General features: G+C 34.1%; 2 protein-coding genes across 13 annotated transcripts in view; one reads left to right on the forward strand and one right to left on the reverse strand.

The window, feature by feature from the left end:
- Ctnna3 (catenin alpha 3) overlaps window positions 1-23,488 on the forward strand; it is a 1,794,873-nt gene that overhangs the window by 708,834 nt on the left and 1,062,551 nt on the right. The gene's annotated exons all lie outside the window — the stretch shown is intronic.
- The window catches only part of Lrrtm3 (leucine rich repeat transmembrane neuronal 3), a 157,545-nt gene that overhangs the window by 102,269 nt on the left and 31,788 nt on the right, over window positions 1-23,488 (reverse strand). Inside the window, exon 3 of one of the 2 annotated variants that reach the window (XM_021259461.2) lies at window positions 9,496-12,442. The exons of the other annotated variant lie outside the window; for it this stretch is intronic. Within the exon in view, the coding sequence (XP_021115120.1) occupies window positions 12,386-12,442 (57 nt within the window). The 3' untranslated portion in view covers window positions 9,496-12,385. Of the gene's footprint in view, window positions 1-9,495; window positions 12,443-23,488 lie in introns of those variants that run through there. 2 annotated transcript variants of the gene reach the window in all.

Below are 23,488 nucleotides of genomic sequence, written 5' to 3' on the forward strand. Positions count from 1 at the left end.
TAAATATTGTCCCACTGATATGCTGTATCCTTAATCAGGTGGGTTTCTCATTGCTTTCCTTGTCTGCTTCCTCTGGAGGGGTCTGGGCACTTGTACAAAACTCACTAGCCCTTAAACACAGATACATTAGTTGTGGCTGCCGGTGCTTCAAAGAGAGACTGGGTTGGCATAATGTACCTGAGCATTATGCCAGCCCCATATTCATTGCTGATGCTGAGATGAGGAACACAAAGTGAATAAAGATGGAATGAAATCTACAGCAGCCAAATTCTCCATTTGTCTTTCTGCCAAATATGCTAGGCCATAGACTCTGCAGTGTTTTCAAAAATAATAAAAACATATTTTGCTCATTAACTTTTTAAGTCCTGCTGACTTTGTGAAATCAACAGAGCACACTGTAATTGATTTATGAAATGAAAAGTCCCTGCCTGACCAGTAAGCTCAGCAGTCCCTGCTCTCAGCGCCATGCCCTTCTGTTCATTAGTGCACTACTTTTAGCACTGCCTGAGCCAAAGGTGCTGTCAGAGCTGGAAGGCTCAAGCCCTCTGCAGACAGACTGTTTAAAATGTAGCTTGCATGATCTCTCTGGGGTCTTATGCTTTGTCCCTGTCTCTCTTCCTACTCAGGTCAGCTGAAGGACTTCAGCTTCTTTATTATGGTCCCTAATGTCCTCATAATATCTTACCGGAGAGGCAAGCCTCCATTTATGCCTAGGCTTGACATTTTAATCTGTTTGCTACCTTTCCCTTCTCTCACTTTTCCCTCTCTTCTTTAGCTTGTCTTACTTAGCTTGCCTTTTGCCATCTGGCCTTTCCTGTTCATGGATCACTTTTATTCTATTTTTTATAACCACACAAGGTGGATGATTTTTATTCTATTTTAATTGTCTTTTCAAAATTTCAGAGCCAACTTTTTCATTCTTAAGACAAAATATTATATTTCTTCTTTCCAACTACTAAATTATCCTCATGTGCTACTTTAAAAACTGAAATAACTGCTATAATATTGTAGGCTTTGTCTTGGATGGTTTACATCAATTTATCTTCTCAAGAAGCATATAAGGAAAGTGTTATCTCTGGTTACAGGTGAGGAAACTGAGATCTAGAGATGTTAATTAACTTTCTTGAGACACACAACTATGGAGGGGTAATATGGGTATTTGAAATTAATTCTGCTTGATGCCAAAACTCATATTTTTAATATGAAATGAAGCTCTGTTTTCTCTTAATGTTTAACTAGCAAAATCTAGCTATTGGTTGTCCTTTAAAGGGGCTCATTCTTTTCAGTGCCAGTTTTCCAAATAACTCCTCTTTTCAAACTGCCAGAATACAGATATGTTTATTTCAAGATTTTGGTCTATCCTAGTGTATTGGTTGGTTTGTTCTTTTTCACTGACTTTTTAATTATCTGAATTATATTATTATCAATTATATGAATGCAGCCTCTTGTTTCATCATTAAAGACAGAGGCAACTCTTCTGTTATCTAGTCACCAAGAGCAATTGAATGACCTCAAAAAGTGGTCAGGTAGCTGAGCCAAGTAGGTAACTATGGGAAATTGCATGTGGCTTTCATCTTCTCTTTGTTCTTTTGAAGCTACTTTGGGTGCAAGTGAGTGGTAAAATTATAGGACACTGCACCAGCAGGAAAGTGACACAGTGCCCTCACTTTTTAAGTGGTCCAATGCACCTGGAGTTTTTCCATTCATGTAGTGGCTATTGCAGTTCAGTGCCATGCTATATCCATAATGCAGTAGTTTACTGTGAGTTAATAAGGTCCATCCATCTGAAATCTGCATAATATTGCGGTAGCATTGGACATTACTGTCATTCAAGATGTGCAATATTGTACCAAAAATTAACCACAGATGTCATATTAGAACAGCTGCAGATTTAGATTTAACTACAGCAGGAAGAAAATGTTATGCTATGGAAGTTGGCCAGAATTGCAATAGAGCTATGCTGTAAGTGAGGAGGAGGAGAAAGAAATTGAGGTCAAGCTGCCAAAAAAGATAGAAATGGAAGCCAGGGAGTATAGTTCATATGGCCAGTGGCAATTAAAAAAGACTCAAAATCCAGGAAGAATGCAGAATACAGGATGACTGATGCTTGAGCGAGCTGTTGAGGTTTTAAGCAGAAAGTCTAATCAGAACAATAATTAGAGATATAAGTGAAGGTATAAAGTGTAAATGTGATAATTGATCTTTATGACTTACTGTACTCAGACTATTGATTTAAGAATAAACTGCTACAGACAGTATGGATTCTTAACTAATCAATTCAAAGAAAGTTTTCATGTATGAAGAGTCTTAGTAAACCCACAGTGTTAGAAAATTCAAGGGTATCTTGAACACTCTTCGACTTGAAGGCTCTCCTCTGATAGTGGAGCCTCACAAGATTAACTGTTCTCATTTAGAGGCAAAGTATTGGAGGGTTCAGTTGGTAAAATTTTGTATGGAACACTGAGGTGGTAAAATTTTATTTCAACAGTATTGTGGGCTTGCAAGATTCTCATTAACTCCAGCCCCATCTGTCTTTTTGCTATTCATTTGGCTCATTTAGTCACAGGTGGGTAGGAAAGTCTCAATAGTTTTGGTTCTCATTCAATTCTGATTTCTGATGGGGAAACAGAAAAGAACAGTGACAGCTGTGGCCTTGCTGGGGTTCTCTTTCCTCAGTGTGAGCCAGAAGGTAGCTTCTCCATGTAGTTTGCTGCTAATAGAGAAAGCAGACAATGAGCATTTCCTCACTCTGGTATTTGGCTGCCTAAAGCTACTGTCTTTATTGCCTTATGGCATACCTGGCTTAGGAGAGCAGACAAGGGATATGGTGGTCTAAATTACTAATTGATTTCACTGATAGAGTGGGGGCAAGACTGATTATTGACCATAAGATATGAGTCAAGCCTTCTGACCTTTACCTATAGCTTGTGCCTGCCTTTCTAGTTCAGAAATAAAAATACTGATTTGATTAGCAACCAGGAGACATATTTGGTGCCTTACAAGTTACTAGGTACATTCTGGGTCTCTCCAAATTTCAGAGAAAAACTTACCTCTACTATCAAAGTATAACCTTGTTTTCCTTTCCCTTCTTTTGAACATAAAAGAATAAATACCTGATGAAACCACCTACTGTCTCATTGGTACTTCAGCAAAGCAAGGCAAAACAAAACAAAAACATAAATGGACTTTTTTCCCTAAGACTACTTTCAAAATACAGGAAATAAGTGCTATTTCAAATATCTTTCTTTTTATGAAAGAAAATTTGAAAATTTTAACCATTTTTCAAAATATCTTGAGTTCTATGTTTATGGTGATAAAATAGATTATAGCTAATATTATTGAGTATTCAACGTGTGCCCAACAGTATTCTCTGCTTTACCCATACTATTTTATTCAACTCGCCAAAAGTGTATGTCATTTTTATTTTTATTTCTCATTTTACTTATCTTTATTTCTCATTTTACTTATAAAGCAATAAGGTACAGAATAGAGTAACTAACTCTTCCAAGTCAGATGACCAGTGTGTGGTAGTCTTATAGAGACCAGCTAGATAATGCTTGAGTCTGAAATCTGGACCTAGTCTTTGCTGTTTCTGTGATACAGAAACTCATAAGTTACCAAGGTTTCCATTTTCTCTCTGAATGTAAGGATGAAATATTTAGAGGGGGGAAATTTCTGTAGATATACAATACTATGAAGAAACTAAAACTCATTAGAAAAGCATTTTTGTTTTGTTTTGGTTTTGGTACTGGGGATCAAACCCAGGACCTTGCACTTTCGAGGCAGGTGTGGTGCCACTGAGTTAAATGCCTAGCCCAGAAAACCATTTTTAACAAATACGTGTTTCTCTTACTTTAGAATGCACAGTTCTAAAGTTAATTTAAAGAAATAGCGGTATGTGCAGAGTTGCTACTTTAAAAGTGACTTGTCATTTATCAGCAAGATTTCATAATGACTTTCTTCAAATAATGAATATAGATTATAATAATGTAGGATATGTTATAATCTTAGGACATATTGATTGTGTATGTAGAGTTGATTTCATGCTACTTTTTATTTAACTAGACAGATATTTTTTATTCAAGTGTGGTGACATACCTGTAATTCCCAGCATGGGATGATGAAACAGAACTATAAGTTTGAGCCCAGCATGGGCAACTCAGCAAGACTCTGTCTTAAAATTTAAAAAGGCTGGAAATATATGAGCCATGCTTGAAAAATATAGTGGACATTTAAATTTTTTAAATGATTGCAATAAAAGATATACTGTAATTAATCACTCTCAAAATCCTCCTCCTCATGTTGAACACACTTTCTGGAGATCCTCTCATGAGTGTCTATAGTTGTGATGTTGTGGCCGTCTCAATGTCCTAAATTGACTCAAAACATTTACCTATCATGGTCATTTTGACTGTGGGAAAGAGTCAGAAGTCACATGGTGCCAGATCTAGTGAATAGGTGGATGAGGATACTGTTTTCATGAGCCTGGCTTTCCATTGGCTGGCACTCAGCAATAGTATTTATTGTATTTTTTTAAAATCACACCTCCTAAAAGAGGACTTCCAGAACTGCTTCAGAAAGTAGCAAGACTGATGAGATAAGTGTATTCTAGGAAGGGGAAGTATTTCTAGGTGGACTGATGGCAATGTGTCTTTTACTGTAATTATTAAAAATTTAAACATTCACTGTATATTTTGATCACACCTCATTGTTCAGTGTGAAGGTCAGGATCCAATCCTCAATACCACCCCCACTCAAAAAAATATATCTGAAATAGTGTGATGGATCTAGTAAATGAACTTATTAAAATGTTCTGGATTGCAACTTTTTACTTTTCTCTCTCTTTTTAAAAATTGTTAAGAACACTTAACACTAGGTGTACTCCCTTAAAATTTTTCAGTGTCAACGTAGCAGTGTGAAATGTAGACCCAGTGTTGTGCTACTGATCTTAGAGCTTGAGTAACCAAAACTTTATACCCACTGAACAGCAACTCCCCATTGTCTTGATTCTCCAGGATCATATTTTTAGGAATGTCATTGAATGTTGTATATGGAGGTAAAATTATATCGCTCATGAATTTATACAAAAATAAGGATTTCTGTACACAATCATGGTTATCCCACACTTCAAAATAAAAGTTTGACTATGTGTTAGTTTTCCTAAATATGTGTTGATTTAATAAATATCAGAAATACTTATATTTATGAACTCTTCTTTGTAGTTTCTAAATTAAAATATAGTGATCCAAAATTATAGAAGGTTATAGAGTGTAACTTATCCTAACTTCAGTGAGTTAGAAGTGTAAAATTTATGGACAGCCACTGTCTTCACAACTCAGAAAGTGAATCCTGGTGTTTTTATTGTTGTGGCAAAAAATTGACTCTTTTATGTAACCATGATAAGTAGCTCTTCTAAGAGAATTTTTCCCTATAAAACAAGGTTCTTTTTATTTCTACAAATTTAGACAACATTTGGAAGTTGTTTATATATGAATGTTGGAGTTTTTCTTATTTTCGATTCTACATATGACAATTAAAAATCAGAAATTTTCTTCTCTGTAAGCTCTGAGCTGGAGCCACTCTTATAATTACTAAAGATTACAATTATTCTTGTCATTACTTTAGAAATTTCTACAGTTTTATTACTAAGCTTAGGCTAAGGGTTATACCACAAAACATTTATATATCATGAGTATTTCAAGTCTTTAAAACAGTCTTTGCTATTGTAATTATTTATTTCAATTTATATTTAAAATATTTACTAATATATTTTCCCATTGATTTATATTAGGTCATTACTTTAGAACCACTAACCACTGGCAAACTCTCACTGAAGCATGCAGACACAGAAATTACATTGAATTTTACCTGAAATGCTCAATAAACTTCTGCATACTTGAAATTTCAATTTTGATTCATTTCAGCCCTCAGAATAAGCCTATTGGAGTAGTTATTTGTAAAACAACTTCTGTCTTAAAAACAAAACCCAAAACAGATACAGTTTCTGTGAATAAGCAATAAATTCTACTTCTATTTCACCCTTAAGGACTTATTTTGATGAAATAAATGATGAGAATAAAGGCAGTTATCCCAAAGTTAAACATCCCTTTCTTCATCCCCTAACTTAGCACCCTCACTTCATTGTGTGACCCTTCGTAAGGGTCTTTCCACCAGATTTGTTTTCCAAGGATGGGGGCAATGTTTATTTTTTTCATGTAATACCATCAGGTCTTAGCAGGTAAGTATTCACATTTTAGGGCCCAGCTGACCTAGTATCAGTCCTTTACTGACTTGTTCAATATATAGGGAAGTAAAGTAAAGTAATAGTTGAACATGCTAGCTTTTTAACTTCAGTAGTTTGTAGGGTGGTTATTGGTCTACCATATATTTTAGAATAAATGAATTCTATATTCTCCTATGAATAGGCATTGATAATTTGATTTTAAAAAGTGAAAATCATGTGTTGATTTAGAGAAAAAGAGAGAGCTACTAAACAGAGGAACTAGCCAAAAACAGAGAAACTGAGGATTTAGCAGAACTGTCCTCTCTACAGCTAGGATGACCTTGGATGAAAGCTTGATGGAGATCTAGATCTTATATACAAAATCTTATATACAAACTGACACAAAGCCACTATTAATCACAGAACACACACAAATCAGTAAGACAGTTACTCTGTACTTGACAGACTTAAGAATCAGAGAATGCAAAGAAAGTCAGGGGCAGATCACTTTCCAATTCTTGATTCTCTTTGTAGAATCCAGCCAAATAGTCACCAAAGTTTTCCAGAAATCCTCATGGAAGGGAAACCTTTCGAGCTTCTTTTTTACTTATATCAATAGGTACTCACTGAGATCCCTACTCTAATAGGGAACTTCTCATCAAATCATTGCTAAATCAAACACATCCTTGTGATGCTTAGCTATGAACAGCTATGAACAACATACTATTCACCAGTACTTCTTAATACTACCCATTATATGTGAATACTTTTATTAGAAAGATGAAAGCTCTGTATTTTGCCAGTGTTCCCCATTAGTGAACAAATCAGTTATTGGCCAGCTATCAATTGCAGAATCTCATCATGATTTGCCTAGATTATTGCAGGCTTTTCTAAAGGATAGAATGTTGATTTTAAATGACACTGAAGAATGATCCTTTTTCATCAGCTTGAAAATGACAAGTCTCAATGGAGCCTGAAATAGGAGATTACCCAACTCATCAAGAATTACCTTTGATTCAAAGCCTAATGTTTCAGAAAAGTACTTGTGGATTTTAGACCCACTCTTGATTTAGAGCGGGTGCTAACTGGGACTGGAATACATTTTTTTCTTAAAAATAAAGGCATATTGTTAAGAACTACTAGAATTTAATATGAAGAAAAACAACCCAATTAAATATGGGCAAAAGTTTTTAACAGATGCTTCCAAAGGAACCTACAAATGGTAGATAATCACATAAAAAGACGCTTCAAGCCATTAGCACAGGGAAATTCAATGTAAAACCAAAATGAGGATACCATTTCACACCACAGAAATGACTAAGAAAAAAGAAAACATATTAAGTGTTGTAAATGATGTTAATCAATGAATCTTTTACACATTAGTGATGGGGTTGTAAAATGTTATAACTGTATTAAAAACGGTTTAGGGAATTCAATCCTAAATATTTGCCGAAGAGGAATAAAAGCACATGTTAATGAAAGACTAGTACACAGATGTTTAAAGCTACTTAATCTATGGTAGTTAAAACTGGATACAACTTAAATCTCTACCAATAGTAAATGCATAAACAAGTACACTGTATATGAATATACAATGAAATATTACTCAGATTTTATGGAATACACTGCAGTTTCTTATATCACTCATTTATTCTGAAAGAACAATTTACTCTCCAACCCAAGTCATCACACACTGAATTAGAAGTGGGGCTCAAAATTGTGCTGGGTGAAAGAAAGGAAGAAATAAAGCAAAACACCCCCAAATACTACACTGAATGGTTCTATTGGTATGAAATTAAAAAAAAAAAACAGGCAAAATCAATCTGTAGTGGATCAGTGGCTGTCTAGTATGGAGGTGGGGAGACAGCAGAAATATATAGGGCAATTTTCTGAAAGAAATATTCTATGTCTTTATTTGTGTGGTAGTTACACTGGAGCATACAGTTTTCAAAGTGTATTAATCCACATACTTAAGTGTATGATTTTTAATGAAAATTATGAAATCAATAAGTTTGATTGAAAGTACAATAGGTGAGTCCTTTGAGAGTCTAACAAAATTATTTTGAAATATTTCTTATATAGAGAACTTTAGCCCTTTGACACAAATTATATGCTACTCATTATAAATAAGACCAGATTTAAATGAACAGATTTAAAATATATCTCTATAGAATTGCTAGGTTACCAAAACTTTAGTTACTCTACAATTAATGCTTCCAAGTTTAAAGTTACTTTATTTTTCAATTGAATACAAATTGTCCTTACCACCTGTTAAGCCAAACTGGTAAAGATTAATTATAATATTAATGCTAGTGATATATTAAAAATATGGAAAATCTTAGCATAGTATTATAGAATTTTTTCCTACTTGTCAACTTTTTAAATCAAAATTCAGAATTATACTATTTATTTAGTACCATTTCATTTCAATTGGAAACTAATGTGACATTATTTATAAAAGAATTCTAAAAATTTTTTCAATAAATAGATGAAAAGAATGTGAAGTCATTTTGTTTGTTTTGTTTTGTTTTTTGGTACCGGGGATTGAACTTGGGTCCTTGCGCTTGCATAGCAGGCAACAAAATCACTTAGCTAAATCCCCGGTGTTGAAGTCATTTTGAAGAATTAAAAAAAGAACTTCTCTGAGTTAATGTACTTATTTTTCTCTACTGTATTTATGTACCCTGCCTTTCTATATCCATGAAACTCACTTCAAAGTTCATCTGACAGAAACTTTAGATAGTATCCACATAAAGATTTAAATATAAGTTTGCTTATTTTAATTTCTGAGAAAAGGTAATTATAAATAAATTTTTTATCATTTAAAAGAAGTAATAAAACAATCTTGACTTGTTAATGTCAAAGTTCATTATTTTCTAAGAGCTAATGGATCAAAAATACCATTCATGCTGAAATTAAGCAGAAAGGTATTGATATTTTAAGTTAATAAAATATATTATAAGATTATGTATATAATCTTAGAATTACAAGAAAATTTGAACTAATCTTATCATGAATTAAGGAGTTAAATTCTAAGGCAAAATAACAAAGAAGGGGGAAAGTTTAGCCTGTGAGAGAAATAAATAAATCTTTGCTCATCCAAATGCAACTACACAATAATAAACTGATAATGTGCTGTCAAATTTGAGAGACTGATAGTTCAAAGATATATATATATATATATATATATATATATATATATATATATATATATAAAACACTAAGCAGCATAGCCTGAAAACTCAGTAATATGTAGAGTTTATTACAAAGACTTAGAGACTATAGCTTCAAGGATAATGAGAAAAAATTTGAAAACACATGAAGGTTAAACAGGGAAATAACTGCATTTAGTTTCCAGTTTCTAAAACAAATATTGGCAGAATGAAATATACCAAGTCCACTGCAGTGTTTTTATTTTTAATTTTATTGTATTGATACAATTTAGGTATACAATATGACATTCATCATTAGAAATTTGCACCTTTACATAATCTCTCTTGGTTCTTATTTTCTCCCCTTCTCCCACCCTCCCTTCAACCTCTCCATCCCTCCCTATTTACAAAGACTTTGTTTCCATTTTTTCATTTTCTCGTATTAATTCCGTTCCCATATTTCCTTTCTCCTACCCCTCCTACTTCCCCTTCCCCTTTGTCACTGTAGTGTTTTAGAACAAAATAACATGTTCTGAGCTTGGATATAAAGAATAATTTGGATTAAAAATGAGAAATATTAGAAAAGAAAAAAAATCGGATGTAAATTTATTAGTAGCGATGTCAGGATTTATTATAATTAAATCATGTTAAATTATATTTTCTGTTGGATATGAGAAATTTACAGGATTTACCTGAAAATTCAATGAAGTGGGAGTGTTTTACATCCTTACCTAATTGTACCAGCACAGTTACTAAGAAAACAGTTGACATTCATTGAGATTTTTAGTTGTATTCTACTTGGCACTATTTAGACATAGATTTTCTGGTTATATTTAATCTACATTTCATGTCACAATCATATCTAAGTTTCTATGGTATGAGTTTTGAAAAATTTGGCAGTGTTAGAAATTTATGTGAAAGTAAATAAGTGCTAAAAATTATTCTAATAAAATAGTTATTTTTTTCAAATATTTATGGGTTTTTTTCTACCAGTTACCTCAGCTCAAATGTAACATCATTGTGAATGCTGTGGAAGGAAAGAATAGTTGTTAAGTACTTGAAATATAGAGAGACAAGGCTGACTAATATATGTAGGAAATATATGGATGTATTCTTAACAGATCGTGTTGTGAAAAATCAAAGTGTAAACTCATAAAATAGAATAGCTGTAAAAGAAATCCCTGCAGTCATTCTTATGACTGACAGACTATAAACTTCCGTAGCTGTGTAAACTAAGACCTACTAACTGTTACTTATATTTGATCCTATTACAGTTCAGGAATCCTACATTTTCTGTAATTTAGAGTAACTATACTCTGTGTGTGTGCGTGCGTGCGCGCGCGTGCATGTGCTTAAAGATATGGCTGTGTATTTTGGAGTTGTTGAGATATCTGCAACTTATTGTCCTTATGAAACTAACTTGGACTCTTAGTAGCCTCTAGTCCCACAGCAGTTTGTAATAATCGTGTTGCCAGAGAAATATTTGAGGTAGGTCACTACAGTTAGTCTCATATTCAGAAACTTTCATGTTTCAGTAAGGAGTTTCTGATAGAAGGAGTTACAAAGCACCCATGATACTGTTTGTGTAAGGGAAATACAGAGTCTTCAGGGTCATGAAATCTCATGAGTGTTGTGAGAGGTAGTTTCCTCCTTTTGCTCGAGAAAGGTAGCTCAGGCAAAGGAAATACAAGTAGGTAGTAGTTATTAAAAAATATATTCAATGTACAAGCAATCAAATTTGAATTATATGAATTTTGATTTATCAAATTGTATAAAAGATCTTAAAAGTCTAGAATTCTAGATATGAAATAAGCACTTTCCTAACTTCTGGGACTAATTATAATCTTAATTATCAGGAAAATAATGTGGTACTCTCTATCAAAAAACACTAGATTTGTCCCTTTGATACAGCCATTTGGCATTATAGAAATGTATCCTAAGGGAATAAAGATACAATTTAAGTTTTATTGACAAAGCCACTTAAAACTTTCTCCCTCAACTTTTTGATATTATTCAAATATGCTTCAATAGCATAATATTTCATTTATTGCACATTCATTTTATGAAATAATATGAAGTCATTAAAAATCATGATTTTGAGGACATTTTAATGACATGGAAATACATACAATGTAATGATAAGTTATAAAAATAAGACATAACATTCCTATACAGTGGAATGTGAATTTTGTAAAAACAGATGCCTGTATATAGAGATATAAGAATATTTTCTGGATGTTTTATCTTTATATTAATGTTATGTTTATGTTTCCTTTTTAACACTTGGGAATTCAAAATTATTTTCTGATGAGTATTTTTGCTTTTGAATCAGAAAATAAAACAATGAATGTTATTTTAAAATAAATAGATCATGAAATGAAAACACTTACATGTTTATATTCCACCTCTTAAAAATGTGCCTTTTTTACCCAGTATCATGCTATATACTCTAATACATAGCCATTTTTTAAACTGAATATGTATTGAATGCCTTTATTTTTCATTAGGTGCTATTTTTGGCACAGAGGAGATAATCATTCTGTTTTGGAAATTCCTCAGTCTAATTTCTTTTAACCAGTTTTTCCTAAGTTTTTTTTACCTTTTTTCATATTCAATTTCTTTATTTTCTTTCCTAAATAAAATTCTACAAATGTATTTTCTCTATCTCAAATTCATTTCATATGTTTCAGTTTATTCTTCTTGTTATCAAACTCTATAAATGTATTAGATACATAATATCTATCACATTTATTCATATACATGATCTGAAACAATCTCCAATATTTCTTACTATACCCTAGAACCAGACTGTCTCTTAATTTTATTTTGAAGTTGCTTGAAAATTTTAAGACTGTAGCAGAATCCATAGCCAGCAACATATACTTATTCCATGACAGCAGAGATGGTTCTAGGATCTTGAATAATTCCAATAAATCCTGTAGGTTTTATTGCAAGTTTTTCTAGAAACAGATTTTTCAGCCTCAGCAGTCATAGGCCAAAGAAATGCCTCTTAAGTGGTAACTTGATGCTCAGGTATAAGTTTCCTTGCCTTTAATATAGTCTTCTCCTTTTATATAAAGAGGACAAAAACAATTCAGTAGCTGTTAAAAATCCATTCATCAAATAGCATTCCTAAATATTTAAAACATATTGAATTATAAATGCCATTACTATTCAGTGGTACAATAACTTCCTCCCCTTTAAGAATTACATTATAATCAAAATTCCATACATTTAGAACCTATAGTATCTAATATTGCTTAAGTAGTACTGTTTGCAAGTATTGCATTGGATTAATGATAATTTATCCTACTTTATAGATTGCCTCATTGCCTCAGAATATTCTTATGATTATATTCTTAGAATATTAATTTAAAATTTATTGGCAAATATCAGCTGTCATTATTTTTTTTAAAGTGATTTTTAATGGATATTTTTCAATAGTGCTATCACAGATGTTTGTATCATTTGTGTACTGCTCAAAGCTGTATGGGAGAATGGGATGCAATCAGTGATTGAATTCTAGTACTCTGGAAAATTTTATAACTTATTTAGTTAGATAAGAAAGTTATTGATTGTAATTTATACAAATTATATATATAAACATAGTTTTATATGAGGTAATATTTTAATTTTAATCAGTGGAAGGTCATTGTTTGTGTGAAAGTGTGTTTGTGCATACACACATGAGTTAAAAATCTTCTATTTCCAGAAAAAGAATTTATTTTTTTCTGTCCTTATTTTGGTTGCATTGTCAGAAGTATCAATTCTTCTAATGAAGTGTTGCTATTCGCCTAGTCAAAATAGTACTAGGACCCATGTTATGCCTAATATTTTGTTGTGCTCTTGAGACTTGTAGTTTCCAGAACAATTTCAACTGTGCTATGTTTTAGGTCTGAAATGTCCTCCAAACCCATATGTTGGGAGTCTTGGTCCTCAGTGTGGTATTACAGGCAGGTGGTAGAAACTTTAAGAGATGGGGCCTAATGGGAGGAATTTGAGTCATCAAAGGAGATCACTGGACCCTGGTTCCCTTCTTCAGTCTTTTTGTTTCCTTGGCCATGAGAAGAGTGGTTTAGCCCCACCATGTGCTTCTGTCATGTTGCATTGCCTCAACACTGATGCAAGGCACAAAGCCAACTCATCATGGACTGCAACCTTTCAGATAATGAGCCAAAATAAAACTTTTTCCTATAACTTGATTATCTCAGGCATTTGTTACAATGACAGAAAGCTAACACAATAAATGTAAAATAAGCCACCTTATCCAAATGCAAAACGTATTTATTCTTCTTTTCTCCTTCTTTTGAGTTTGAAATGGGGACTTAACTGAGGAAAGTATAGGGTAAAACTAGTAAACACGTCCCACATAAAGTACTAGTTCTGTGGAAGTAACACACAGATAGGGAGATGTTAGGGCATTTCGATCATGCTCTGATGCTTAACAAGGTGGCTAGTTTCTCTGAAGTGACTCAAAAGTCACCTGACAGACTTTTTTTTTTTTTTTTTGGTACCGGGGATCGAACTAGGGTCCTTGCGCTTGCGCCGCAGGCGGCGGAAACACTGAGCTAAATCCCCGGGCCTGACAGACATTTTTAATGCATAAATCTAACCATAAAAGTCCCCAACAGCCACCTCAAGTCTGCAGGGCAGTTCGTTCTAAGCTAAGCACACTCCTTGAGAAACAGAAATTCTGATCCTGAAATCATGAATATTTACAATTTCTATCAGCTGATGAACATCTTATCCCTTTGGTTGTCTTCTCCTAAGACAGTACTTTGTGCCAGTTTTTTAAAAATACAGTTTTGAAGTATGAGAGAAACAATGTAGAATGATTTACGAAAAGCATGCTGCTTATAAGTCCTTTTCCCTAGCAGCTAAGTATCTAGATTGACTGGAAAGTAGAAAAAAAAAAACAAAAACCAAACACTGTTTTTTAAACCTAGAATTTTCATACTACATTTATGGCTAAGGAGAAAGATGCCTTCCTAAATCAAATAACTGAATCCCAGATCAATTTAATAGTTTTTCCTGTGGAATTATTTGGATAAAAAGCAATACCTGTGTACTGATAAAGACTCTTGGAAAGGAATTGTCAAGAATGGAGCAACTTCATGTTCCAAAACAAATTCCCCCCAGCCTTTACTTTCTTCCTTGCCATTTGCCTTCTCAGATGAAACTATCTTATCTGCTCTTTCTCTGACAAAGTCCTGGCATCTCTTTTATTTTTAGAGTGATATTTTAGATACCATCTATGCCTTACCCTAAAAAGAGACCTAAATATCTATCCTTACAGTGGGTTTTGTCAGGGTTCAGGTGAGCCCAATAAGGCTTTCTACACAAAGCACTACTGAAAGTGGTTGACAGTTCATGTTATTTCCATTCTTTTGGTCTTGTTCTCACATTTCTTTGATCATTTCTAAGTTCCCTGTTATTTACCCACTTCTACTTGGAAAGTACTAGTCTTGAGGAGAGGATTGAAGTGAGGAACAACTTTTTTAAGTGCACAAGAAGTTTGCACACATCATTTGATTAAGACATTAATCACATAATGATACATTTTATAGCACAAACAAATAATTGAGAGTTAGAAAAGTGAATAATTTCCAAAAATTATATAGAGCACAAGTGGCAGAGGTGGAGTCCAAAGCCAAATCTATTTGTGTCAAAGCATTTCTTATTTCTATGACATAATACAACACCTCTCCCTGAAAGCACTTTGGCTTGTGGTTGCCAGCCACCAGTAAAAGCTTGCATAATTTCTACAGCGAACACCAGGAAGTAGCTTTGTTTCATTTCAAGCATCACATTAAAAATAATCTTGGTTAATTTACAGAGCATGATATGGTTTGGCAAGACAACTAAGTATGCTTCTTACTGCAATGGATAAACGTGCTAGACTTAACAGAAGACAAAATTAAAAAAAAATCCTTATTCATTCACTTGAACACCATTGTTTATTGAATGCTTGATTTATGCTAGGTACTGGGGATAAATCAGTGAACATAACAGACAAAAGTTCTTAATGGAATGCATTATTGAGCAAAACAGACAAATTAAAATATTATGTGGAAGAAAAGGGGCAAAGGGGAAGGGGAAGTGGGAGCGGTAGGGGAAAGGAAAGAAGGGAATGGAATTAATATGAGAAAATGAAAAAATGGAAACAAAGTCTTTGTAAATAGGGAGGGATGGAGGGGTTAAAGGGAGGGCAGGGGAAGGGGGAAAAAATAAGAACCAAGAGAGATTATGTAAAGGTGCAAATTTCGAATGATGAATGTCATTATATTGTATACCTAAAATGTACCAATAAAATTAACTTAAAAAAATGCAGTAAAAATATTATGTGATAATAATTGCTATGGATAACAATAAAACAAGAAGATCAAAAAATTTGGTAGGTGGCATCACGAAGAATTTAAGAAGGGGCATTTGAGTGAAGAATCGGAGAATGTAAGCCATGTGGAACATTTGGGAGAACAATATTATAGGAAGGGAGAATAGAAAGTACAGAGGCCTCTGGTTAAGGAAGGTGTCTGCCTGTAATGAGCCAGAAAGAGAGAGAGAGAGAGAGTGAGAGTCCTACAGATCCCCCACAGATATACACAGAGAGGGAGGGAATTTTTAGTTCAGTGAAAAAATTCATAAAAGATTCTATGAGGCTTTGAGACCACTCTAGTGACTTCTTTTTCTTGGTGAGGAAAATGGTGAAGCTGTTTAGAGAGTTTTGAGCAGAAAAGTGACATGCTATGACCTATGTTTTAAAAGATCGCTGTAGCTGATATTTTGACATGAAGTGAGAGTAGATGACAAAGTGGTTACTTCAACAAACAATCCAGGAACTATAGTAGCTTGAATGGTGGTAGTGGAGTAGGAAAGATGATAGATTCTGGTTGTGTCTAGCCCATGGAATCTTTTAATCATAAACTTGGGTGATGGGTTGTGGAAATGGGTTTGAGAGAGATGGAAAAGCATAAATGATTCAGAACATTTTGGCCTGAGTATGCCTTTATTTTGTTTGGAGACTATGAGGCTTAATAGTATAATGAGGTGAATGTGGAGACAGGATTGTGGGTTTGCAAATGTTAAGTTTGAAAATATCTTTTACTGCTTTAAGAGGTGATAGATAATTGGATATATGAGCCTAAATTTCAGGAAAGAAATACACATTGTGAATATACACTTGGAGTCATCTACATGTCTATAACAGTAGTATTGATTAAATCACTAAAGAAGTAAATTTAGACATAAAAGAGAAGATATCCAAGGACTAATCTGGAACACTCTAATATTAAGAGTAGTAATGTAAGATGAAAAGGAACCAGCTAAGGAAATATCACAAGTGAGACCACAGAGGTCACCAGAAAGTCGGCAATGAATGGCATCCTTAAATTTAATGAAAATAGTAGATCAAGAAGGAGGGTGTAATCAACTGTGTCAAATAATGCTGATGTCAAATAAGATGAAGATTGATAACAAATAGATTTAGTGACATGGAGTTTACTGATGACTTTAAGGGGAGCAGTTTCTGTGAGGGAAAAGACTCTGAAGTGAAAGACAGAGAATGAGATGAACTGAAGATCAGTAACTATACATAATAAAATAAATCATCAAAATTATTGTTGAACACTACAGTTATTACATCTAGTTTTAAAGAGAATACACTTATCACTTTTTTGACTGATGGCAATTATTGGGTCTGCTGCAAGATCTTGGTATTGAACATTTTACAAAGTAGCACAAATAAAATTAAATTACATATTTGTGGTTTTACTATTGGGATAATTATGTCATTAACTGAATTTATTTATAATCCTATGGTTTTTTATTTTATGATGTTGAAAACATTGTTCTGAGAACCACTCCTTAGGTAATAGCACCTAGCATAAAAAGCTTAAAATCGCTCCTGTTGTAGGATCACTAGATTTCTGTGGACTTTCCTTTTCATTCTTTCTTTTACCAACACTACCACTATTCTCTATCTTGCTACAGTCCCCTTTTTAAAGGCTTCCACAAAGTGGAAATTAAAATTTTCTTTTTACCATAAATCCTATAGACCCTGTTCCATACTTATTCCTTAAAATTTTGCTTTAGAATATGCTATATAGATGTGATTTCAAAGGGAAATAAACCTGCCAATAACTTTTAGGATGTCAAAAATGGAGTATGTTCATAATATTTTGATTCAGTTAAATGTCTTCTTTTCTGTCTTTTATAGGCATTTATGAATGATTAACTTGCATTTTCATGATATGGTACATATTATCTGAGAAAAGATACTTAGCATTTAGTACTATTCCCTAATAGGGAAGTTCTTAACCATATCCGCTCTACTGTTTCAAATGAGGCAGATCAAGAAATCCAATCAGATTTAGTGGGTATTTTCCATATAACATCTGGTCCAACAGCTAGGTCTGTAGTCAGGCTTAGCAATCAAAATGGAGCTGACTTGGAATTAATGTAGAAGAAATACAGAAATATCCCATAATTTTTGTGGAAGCTTTGTCATCATTATTATGTTAATGCAGTAGAACTAAAAGTGAGCTGCTATATTTTAAATTATACCATAATCATGAAAATGATCTTATTATAATCACTTTACTGAAAATTAAGGTTATTTGTAGAGATAGAAGATTGAGACTTTAAGGAGAGTAAGAAATATATTCAGAGACCTTGCCAGAGATAAATAAAAAGGTTTCCAAACAGCTGTGAGGGCCAATTCAGGAAACTTACTTGCATACCTGTTTTGAAGAGACTTTCAAAAGAAAACAATTACAAACTCACTATGGGGGGACATATTATTTATGATGTTGTGAAATCAGAACCTTGGGCACAGGGGTCCAGATATAGACAGTTTATCCAATATTGGAACTTGCCAAATAGTTTTAGTGTAAGAGATGGGACTAGAAAAGTTTCAAGCACAGTTTGTATCAGCAAAGTATCTCAGTCTTGAATTTTAGGCTGGATAGAGAGAAAAATGAAGCTAGAAAAATGTGTTCTAAGAATTAAGGAGGAGAAATTAAGAGATTGCAATGTGGAAAATGTAAATTCAACTACATTGACAGTGAAATGGGGGTATTGGCACAAATAAGGTTAAACCTGAAAAGAGCTGTAAAAATCCTCTACTTTAACCACTTGATTTTCTAGAGGATCCAGAGAAGTTAAGACTCTTTCCTAAATTCATAGAAATAAACAGGAGCAGAGTTTTTAGAGTCTCAATCTTTACAAGATTTTTGTTCCTTTGAACCAATTCCCAATTCCCGTGGAAGTAGTGTTGATTCTGGCTCCTCTTTAATAAAGTGAATAAGTTTAAGAAAGATTTTTAAATTTATATTAAGTATGAGGATTGGAGCTGGAATGAAAATAGAAATTTCCGTGTTGGTTTTTAGTTCAAAGGGTCCCCTAAACATTAGTTGAGGCAATTGGATGCTCTGGAAGTTTGCCCTGAGAACGTCATCATTCTCACTGAAGATTTGGGAACATGAGATTCTATGTACAGGAAGAGGTTTTGAAGAGAATAAAAGATTGTCAGAAACAAAGATGGATCCTCTGCATTAGAACACTGAGCCAACTTCTGTCTGCCATGAATCTGTGGGCCTAATAGCAGCAGGCGTAACCCAGTAATTATGATTTTTTGTCCACATATACCCTGTGGATACCAGCGCTCTCGGCAGGACCTATGCAATATTCCTGTGTATAACTAAGAGACAAAGGTCTGTTGAAAGGCTGTGGGGAGGAAATAATTCATTTTCACTCTCTTCCTGCCCACTACCAAAGCATAACTACTTAAATAGGTTAAATGATACCTGACCTATAAAGGGAGCTTTAAAGAACTTTCCATTTCTTCATTCATGTGTCTTGAAATTGCATTTTAAAACTCAAACCTTGCCTTTCACCATCCTAATTCCTTTTTCTCTTGTTTGAGCAGCAGTGTTTTGAGGATCTCAAAAAATAAGAGTACAAGAATCACAATTAGGATAGTTCACTCCAGAGGTAGCTGGATAGAGAAGGTTCTTTTGACAAATTTGGCTCTGGTGCTGGAATTTCAACATGTTATTGGCTCAGGGGATTATGTTCTGGTTCCAGTTGAGTGAGACCTTGTTTTGCCTTTGTTTTTTCAAATTATTTAATAAAATGCTAGTTGGTTACTTGCTTATTGTATTCTTTTGCCTGGGAAACATGCAAATTCTGAACCCAGCTGCATATTTATGACAGACAGATAGCTAATAATCTCAGTTATATGCTATTTTTCTTTTTTAAAAAGCTTTTTTAATTTTTCTACAAGGGCAGGCCTGTAGCACACAAAGTTAAGCCTTTTAGAGACTGGTTTAAATCTGCTTTCTATTAATAGCTTTTAGAAGCTTTTCTCAATAACCTTGAGGTGAAACTGTCTTATAAGAGAGCAGGTAGAGAAAAAAAATTCCTATTGTTAACCAGTTAAAGCTAAGTTGCTAAATCTACCTGTTTCAAATAGATCAGTAGGACCAATTGTTTTCTTCCTTTCTCTTTGATTCAATTTTTGTAAATAATACTAGAGATGGAACAGATTTCTGAGAATATCTGGTTCAGATTCTGAAGTTTCTAAAAGGTAGTAGTAAAGGACAGCAGAATAAATGATCAAAATTGTACAACTGTGCTCAAAACCTGCTGCTGGCTCCTCTAGTCCTACAACCCTTCCCTCTTCACCCTGCTCTAAGCCACTTTATGAAATACTTCAGAAGGCCCCTTGCTCTCTTGCTGCTTCTTGTTATATTTGGCTACATGGGGAGTTCATATGAACTAGCCCAGATAACAGACAGAGGGAGGACTGGATTCTTATCTCTTGCTCCCTGCCTGTGTAGGTTAGGAGTGGCTGCATTCCTGGTGACCATCTTCCATAGGCACGCCTTTCAGTAGTTCTGGCAATTTTTCTCCTTTGTCCTTCTGACTAGGGTTGAAATGGCATCCTGCTATTATTGTATATTCCCGAGTGATTCACCATCCTTGCTGGCTCCACTTAACTCTGCCCACACTTTTGCAAAAGTTTGTTTTAACTTTCTTAATCCACCTGTTAGGGCTACATGATCTAATTTCTGCCTTGATCTAGATTGGCATAGCTCTATCAAGCATCACTGCCTGGACTAGGATGCAAGTCTTTCTCTGTCATTCAAATATGCTTTCCACTTGCCCAAGGGAAAAACCTTGAATTTATGCTTTCAGGATAAGTCTGGAGCTCTTTCTTCAGAAAGTTTTACTTGTTTCTTATTGTTACTCTGGAAAAGACACATCCTTTTAATAAGTGAGTAGATACTATATTTAAGATAAAATGCTAATCAAACTTACATCACACTTCCTTTTATCTATTTGATACTGCCTTTTTGTGTGGGAGGAGGGGAGGTATAGTTCCTTAACAAAAATGGGCTCCTATTGACCAACAAGTGAGGCACTGCATTCTCCACATAGGCTGAGTGGAGTCTTCCTGCTTGTTCTCTGTTGATCACCAGGAGATGTTCTGTTAGGTGATGTGTGATTGATAATAACATGAACTGAATTCCCATAGATATTCTTTCCATTTTCCCTTTCTAATAATCCTCCATATCCCTGGTTTTATTGCTGCTACATATCTTTCCCTATGGCAAAACCATTAGAGACTTCTAAATGCTTCTCATGACACCATGTCCTCAAAAAGCTTTTAAACTCCCTTCAGCCTTTAGGAGAATAGAACTCTCCAGCTGGTGTCCTAAGGGTTAGGAGTAAACAGGACAGTAGTTACCAGAGCCTGTCACTGGGTCAGTTTTCAGGCTCCTTTTAGAATGTGATTTGTCATGGCTGAACATAGTTAAAGGCAGCCGGGGATTTAGCTCAGTGGCACTGCTTTGGCTTCACAAGCTCAAGGTCCTGAGTTTGATTGCCATTACCAAACAAACACAACACATAGTTAAAGGCAGTTAAACAACCACTTTGAAACAATAGTTAGATATTTTAAACACAGCCAGAGCATTGATATTTGCTCTGCACGAAAGCAGAGCAAAGGTAAAAATAGTAAGAGGAATTAATTTTACCCTGAAATGACAGCATGATGCTTTTGACTGTTGACTTTTTGCAGAGAACATTTTACTGACAACTTTATCAACTGGCTACAGAGTTCACCTCTTCCTTGCTAAGAAATAGAAATAATTGTTGTTTGTTGCCTGGATGACAATGGATTACAAAAATTTCAGCCCAAATTCTGAAGTAATATGGATATCAGTTGGTTTTGTGGGGTTCATACTACTAACAAGACAGAAAAGAACACCTACTCATTCTTTTTTTTTGCTTAAATACTTTTATTGGTACATTTTAGGTACACAATACTTTTACATTTATCATTGGGTGCTTGTACTTGTACATGATGTGTCTTGGTTCTTATTTTTTCCCCATTACCTGTGCGCCCTTCACTCCTCCACCCTTCCCTATTTACACAGCACCTACTCATTCTTTAAAACTTAATTTAGCTATTTCCTCCACTGGGAAGAACCTTTCTGCTCTCCAAACTTTCCCTATCTGCAGTTCTCAAACCTTAGCAGCTTTCTCAGAATCATTTGCTTGCTTGACTTGTAAAAATACATCTTAGCCACTGGCCTGTACATTGCCCTTGTGTAAATTAGACTACCGTAATAGGGACTGGGAAGCCCTCAACATGCAGAAAGTACATATACTAACAAGTAAGGAGGTGTTTCTTCAAGCTGCTAGACACATTTATAAAATGTTTAAAAAGAAAAACCAAATGGCAAAGCTCTAGTGTGTTTATATTTTTGACAACTTCTGCACAAATTTTTTAGAGAGTCTGTTAGACCTGAGGACCTCTTTCTGTAGGATTCCTATGACTAGAATACCAAAGTCTGCCTGAGCAAATAGCATTGTAGCCTTATTAGAGAGAGAAAGAGACCCTCAGTCACATTTTAGGTCTGGAAATGAGGCATTATTTGTTTCAAGAATTTAAAATCTTTATAATCTGTAGAGGCAGAAATAACAGAGAATAGGTGATGGCCATCCTAAAACCTAGAGTTTTCAGTTGCAGAAGAGAAGGAAAAACAGATGCTCTTCAACTTCGGATAGAGCCCAACTAGACTGCCTCTATCACCTTCTTATAGATTGTAGTTCTCATTTAGTTATCCATTCATCTATCTACCCACCCACTCATACACATTTATTGAGTCTATTCTCCTTCAAATGTTATAAGAAGCAATGCAGAATCCCGGAATAAATGTGGGCTTTGGGGACAGACAGACAGGTGCCTAAATCCTGGCTGCTAGGTGCATGCATTTATGCAAAACAATTAACTTCTTGAGTCAGCATCTTTATCTAAAGTGCATTTTATCACCTACATTGTATTATGATTGTGAGAATAAAGCTCCAGTGACTATTGGAGATGGCATATGATAAATGATCAATAATTGAGAGGTATTATTTTGAGACATGATACAAGGATACCCTACAATAATAATTTTTCTCTATTTTTTGTCAATGATCTATATGTAGAACATCTACTTTCCTGTCTTCTATAGTCCATAACTCAGAATATAATGAATCTTTTTAGAGAAACTACTTAGAGTAAGATTACAAAAGACAGAGACATCTAGGAAAAGTTTTACTTTTCAAAGGTAGACAGAAGGCTTCTTATTTAGTTTTGTTTACCATGTATTATATATGAAAAATTAGAAAGGCTTTGATAATACTATATATGTTAATGTGCTCCAATTTTTTCCAAAGCACATTTATACCTATTATCTTGATACTTTTCCTAGTTGAGATCAGATCTTATTACCTCTATTTATATACATGAGAAAACTACACAAAATTATATTATAGGCTAATGGCAGTGCTTAGGTCAGAATTCATCCTCTTTATTTCTAGTCCAGTGTGTTCTCTATTAGCTAAAGGATTTTAATAATCAGTCCTTTGTGGGAAGGCCTTGAGCAAATGAAAAATTAATAAACAAGTGAACAAACAAAAAACACATATATATGAGGCTGTGGATTCAATCCCCAGCAATACAAAAAGTAGCAGTTCACTGTGTCAGGGGAGGGTTTACCTGGGCTATGATAGTTTCTCAGGAAATTACAATGGACCCTTGACTTATGAACTCAATTCATTT

The sequence above is a fragment of the Heterocephalus glaber genome, unplaced genomic scaffold (genome assembly GCF_053883595.1).
Source record: "Heterocephalus glaber isolate CG9 unplaced genomic scaffold, H.glaber_assembly_v1.0 deba00001497, whole genome shotgun sequence".
NCBI classification, from domain to species: Eukaryota; Metazoa; Chordata; class Mammalia; order Rodentia; family Bathyergidae; genus Heterocephalus; species Heterocephalus glaber.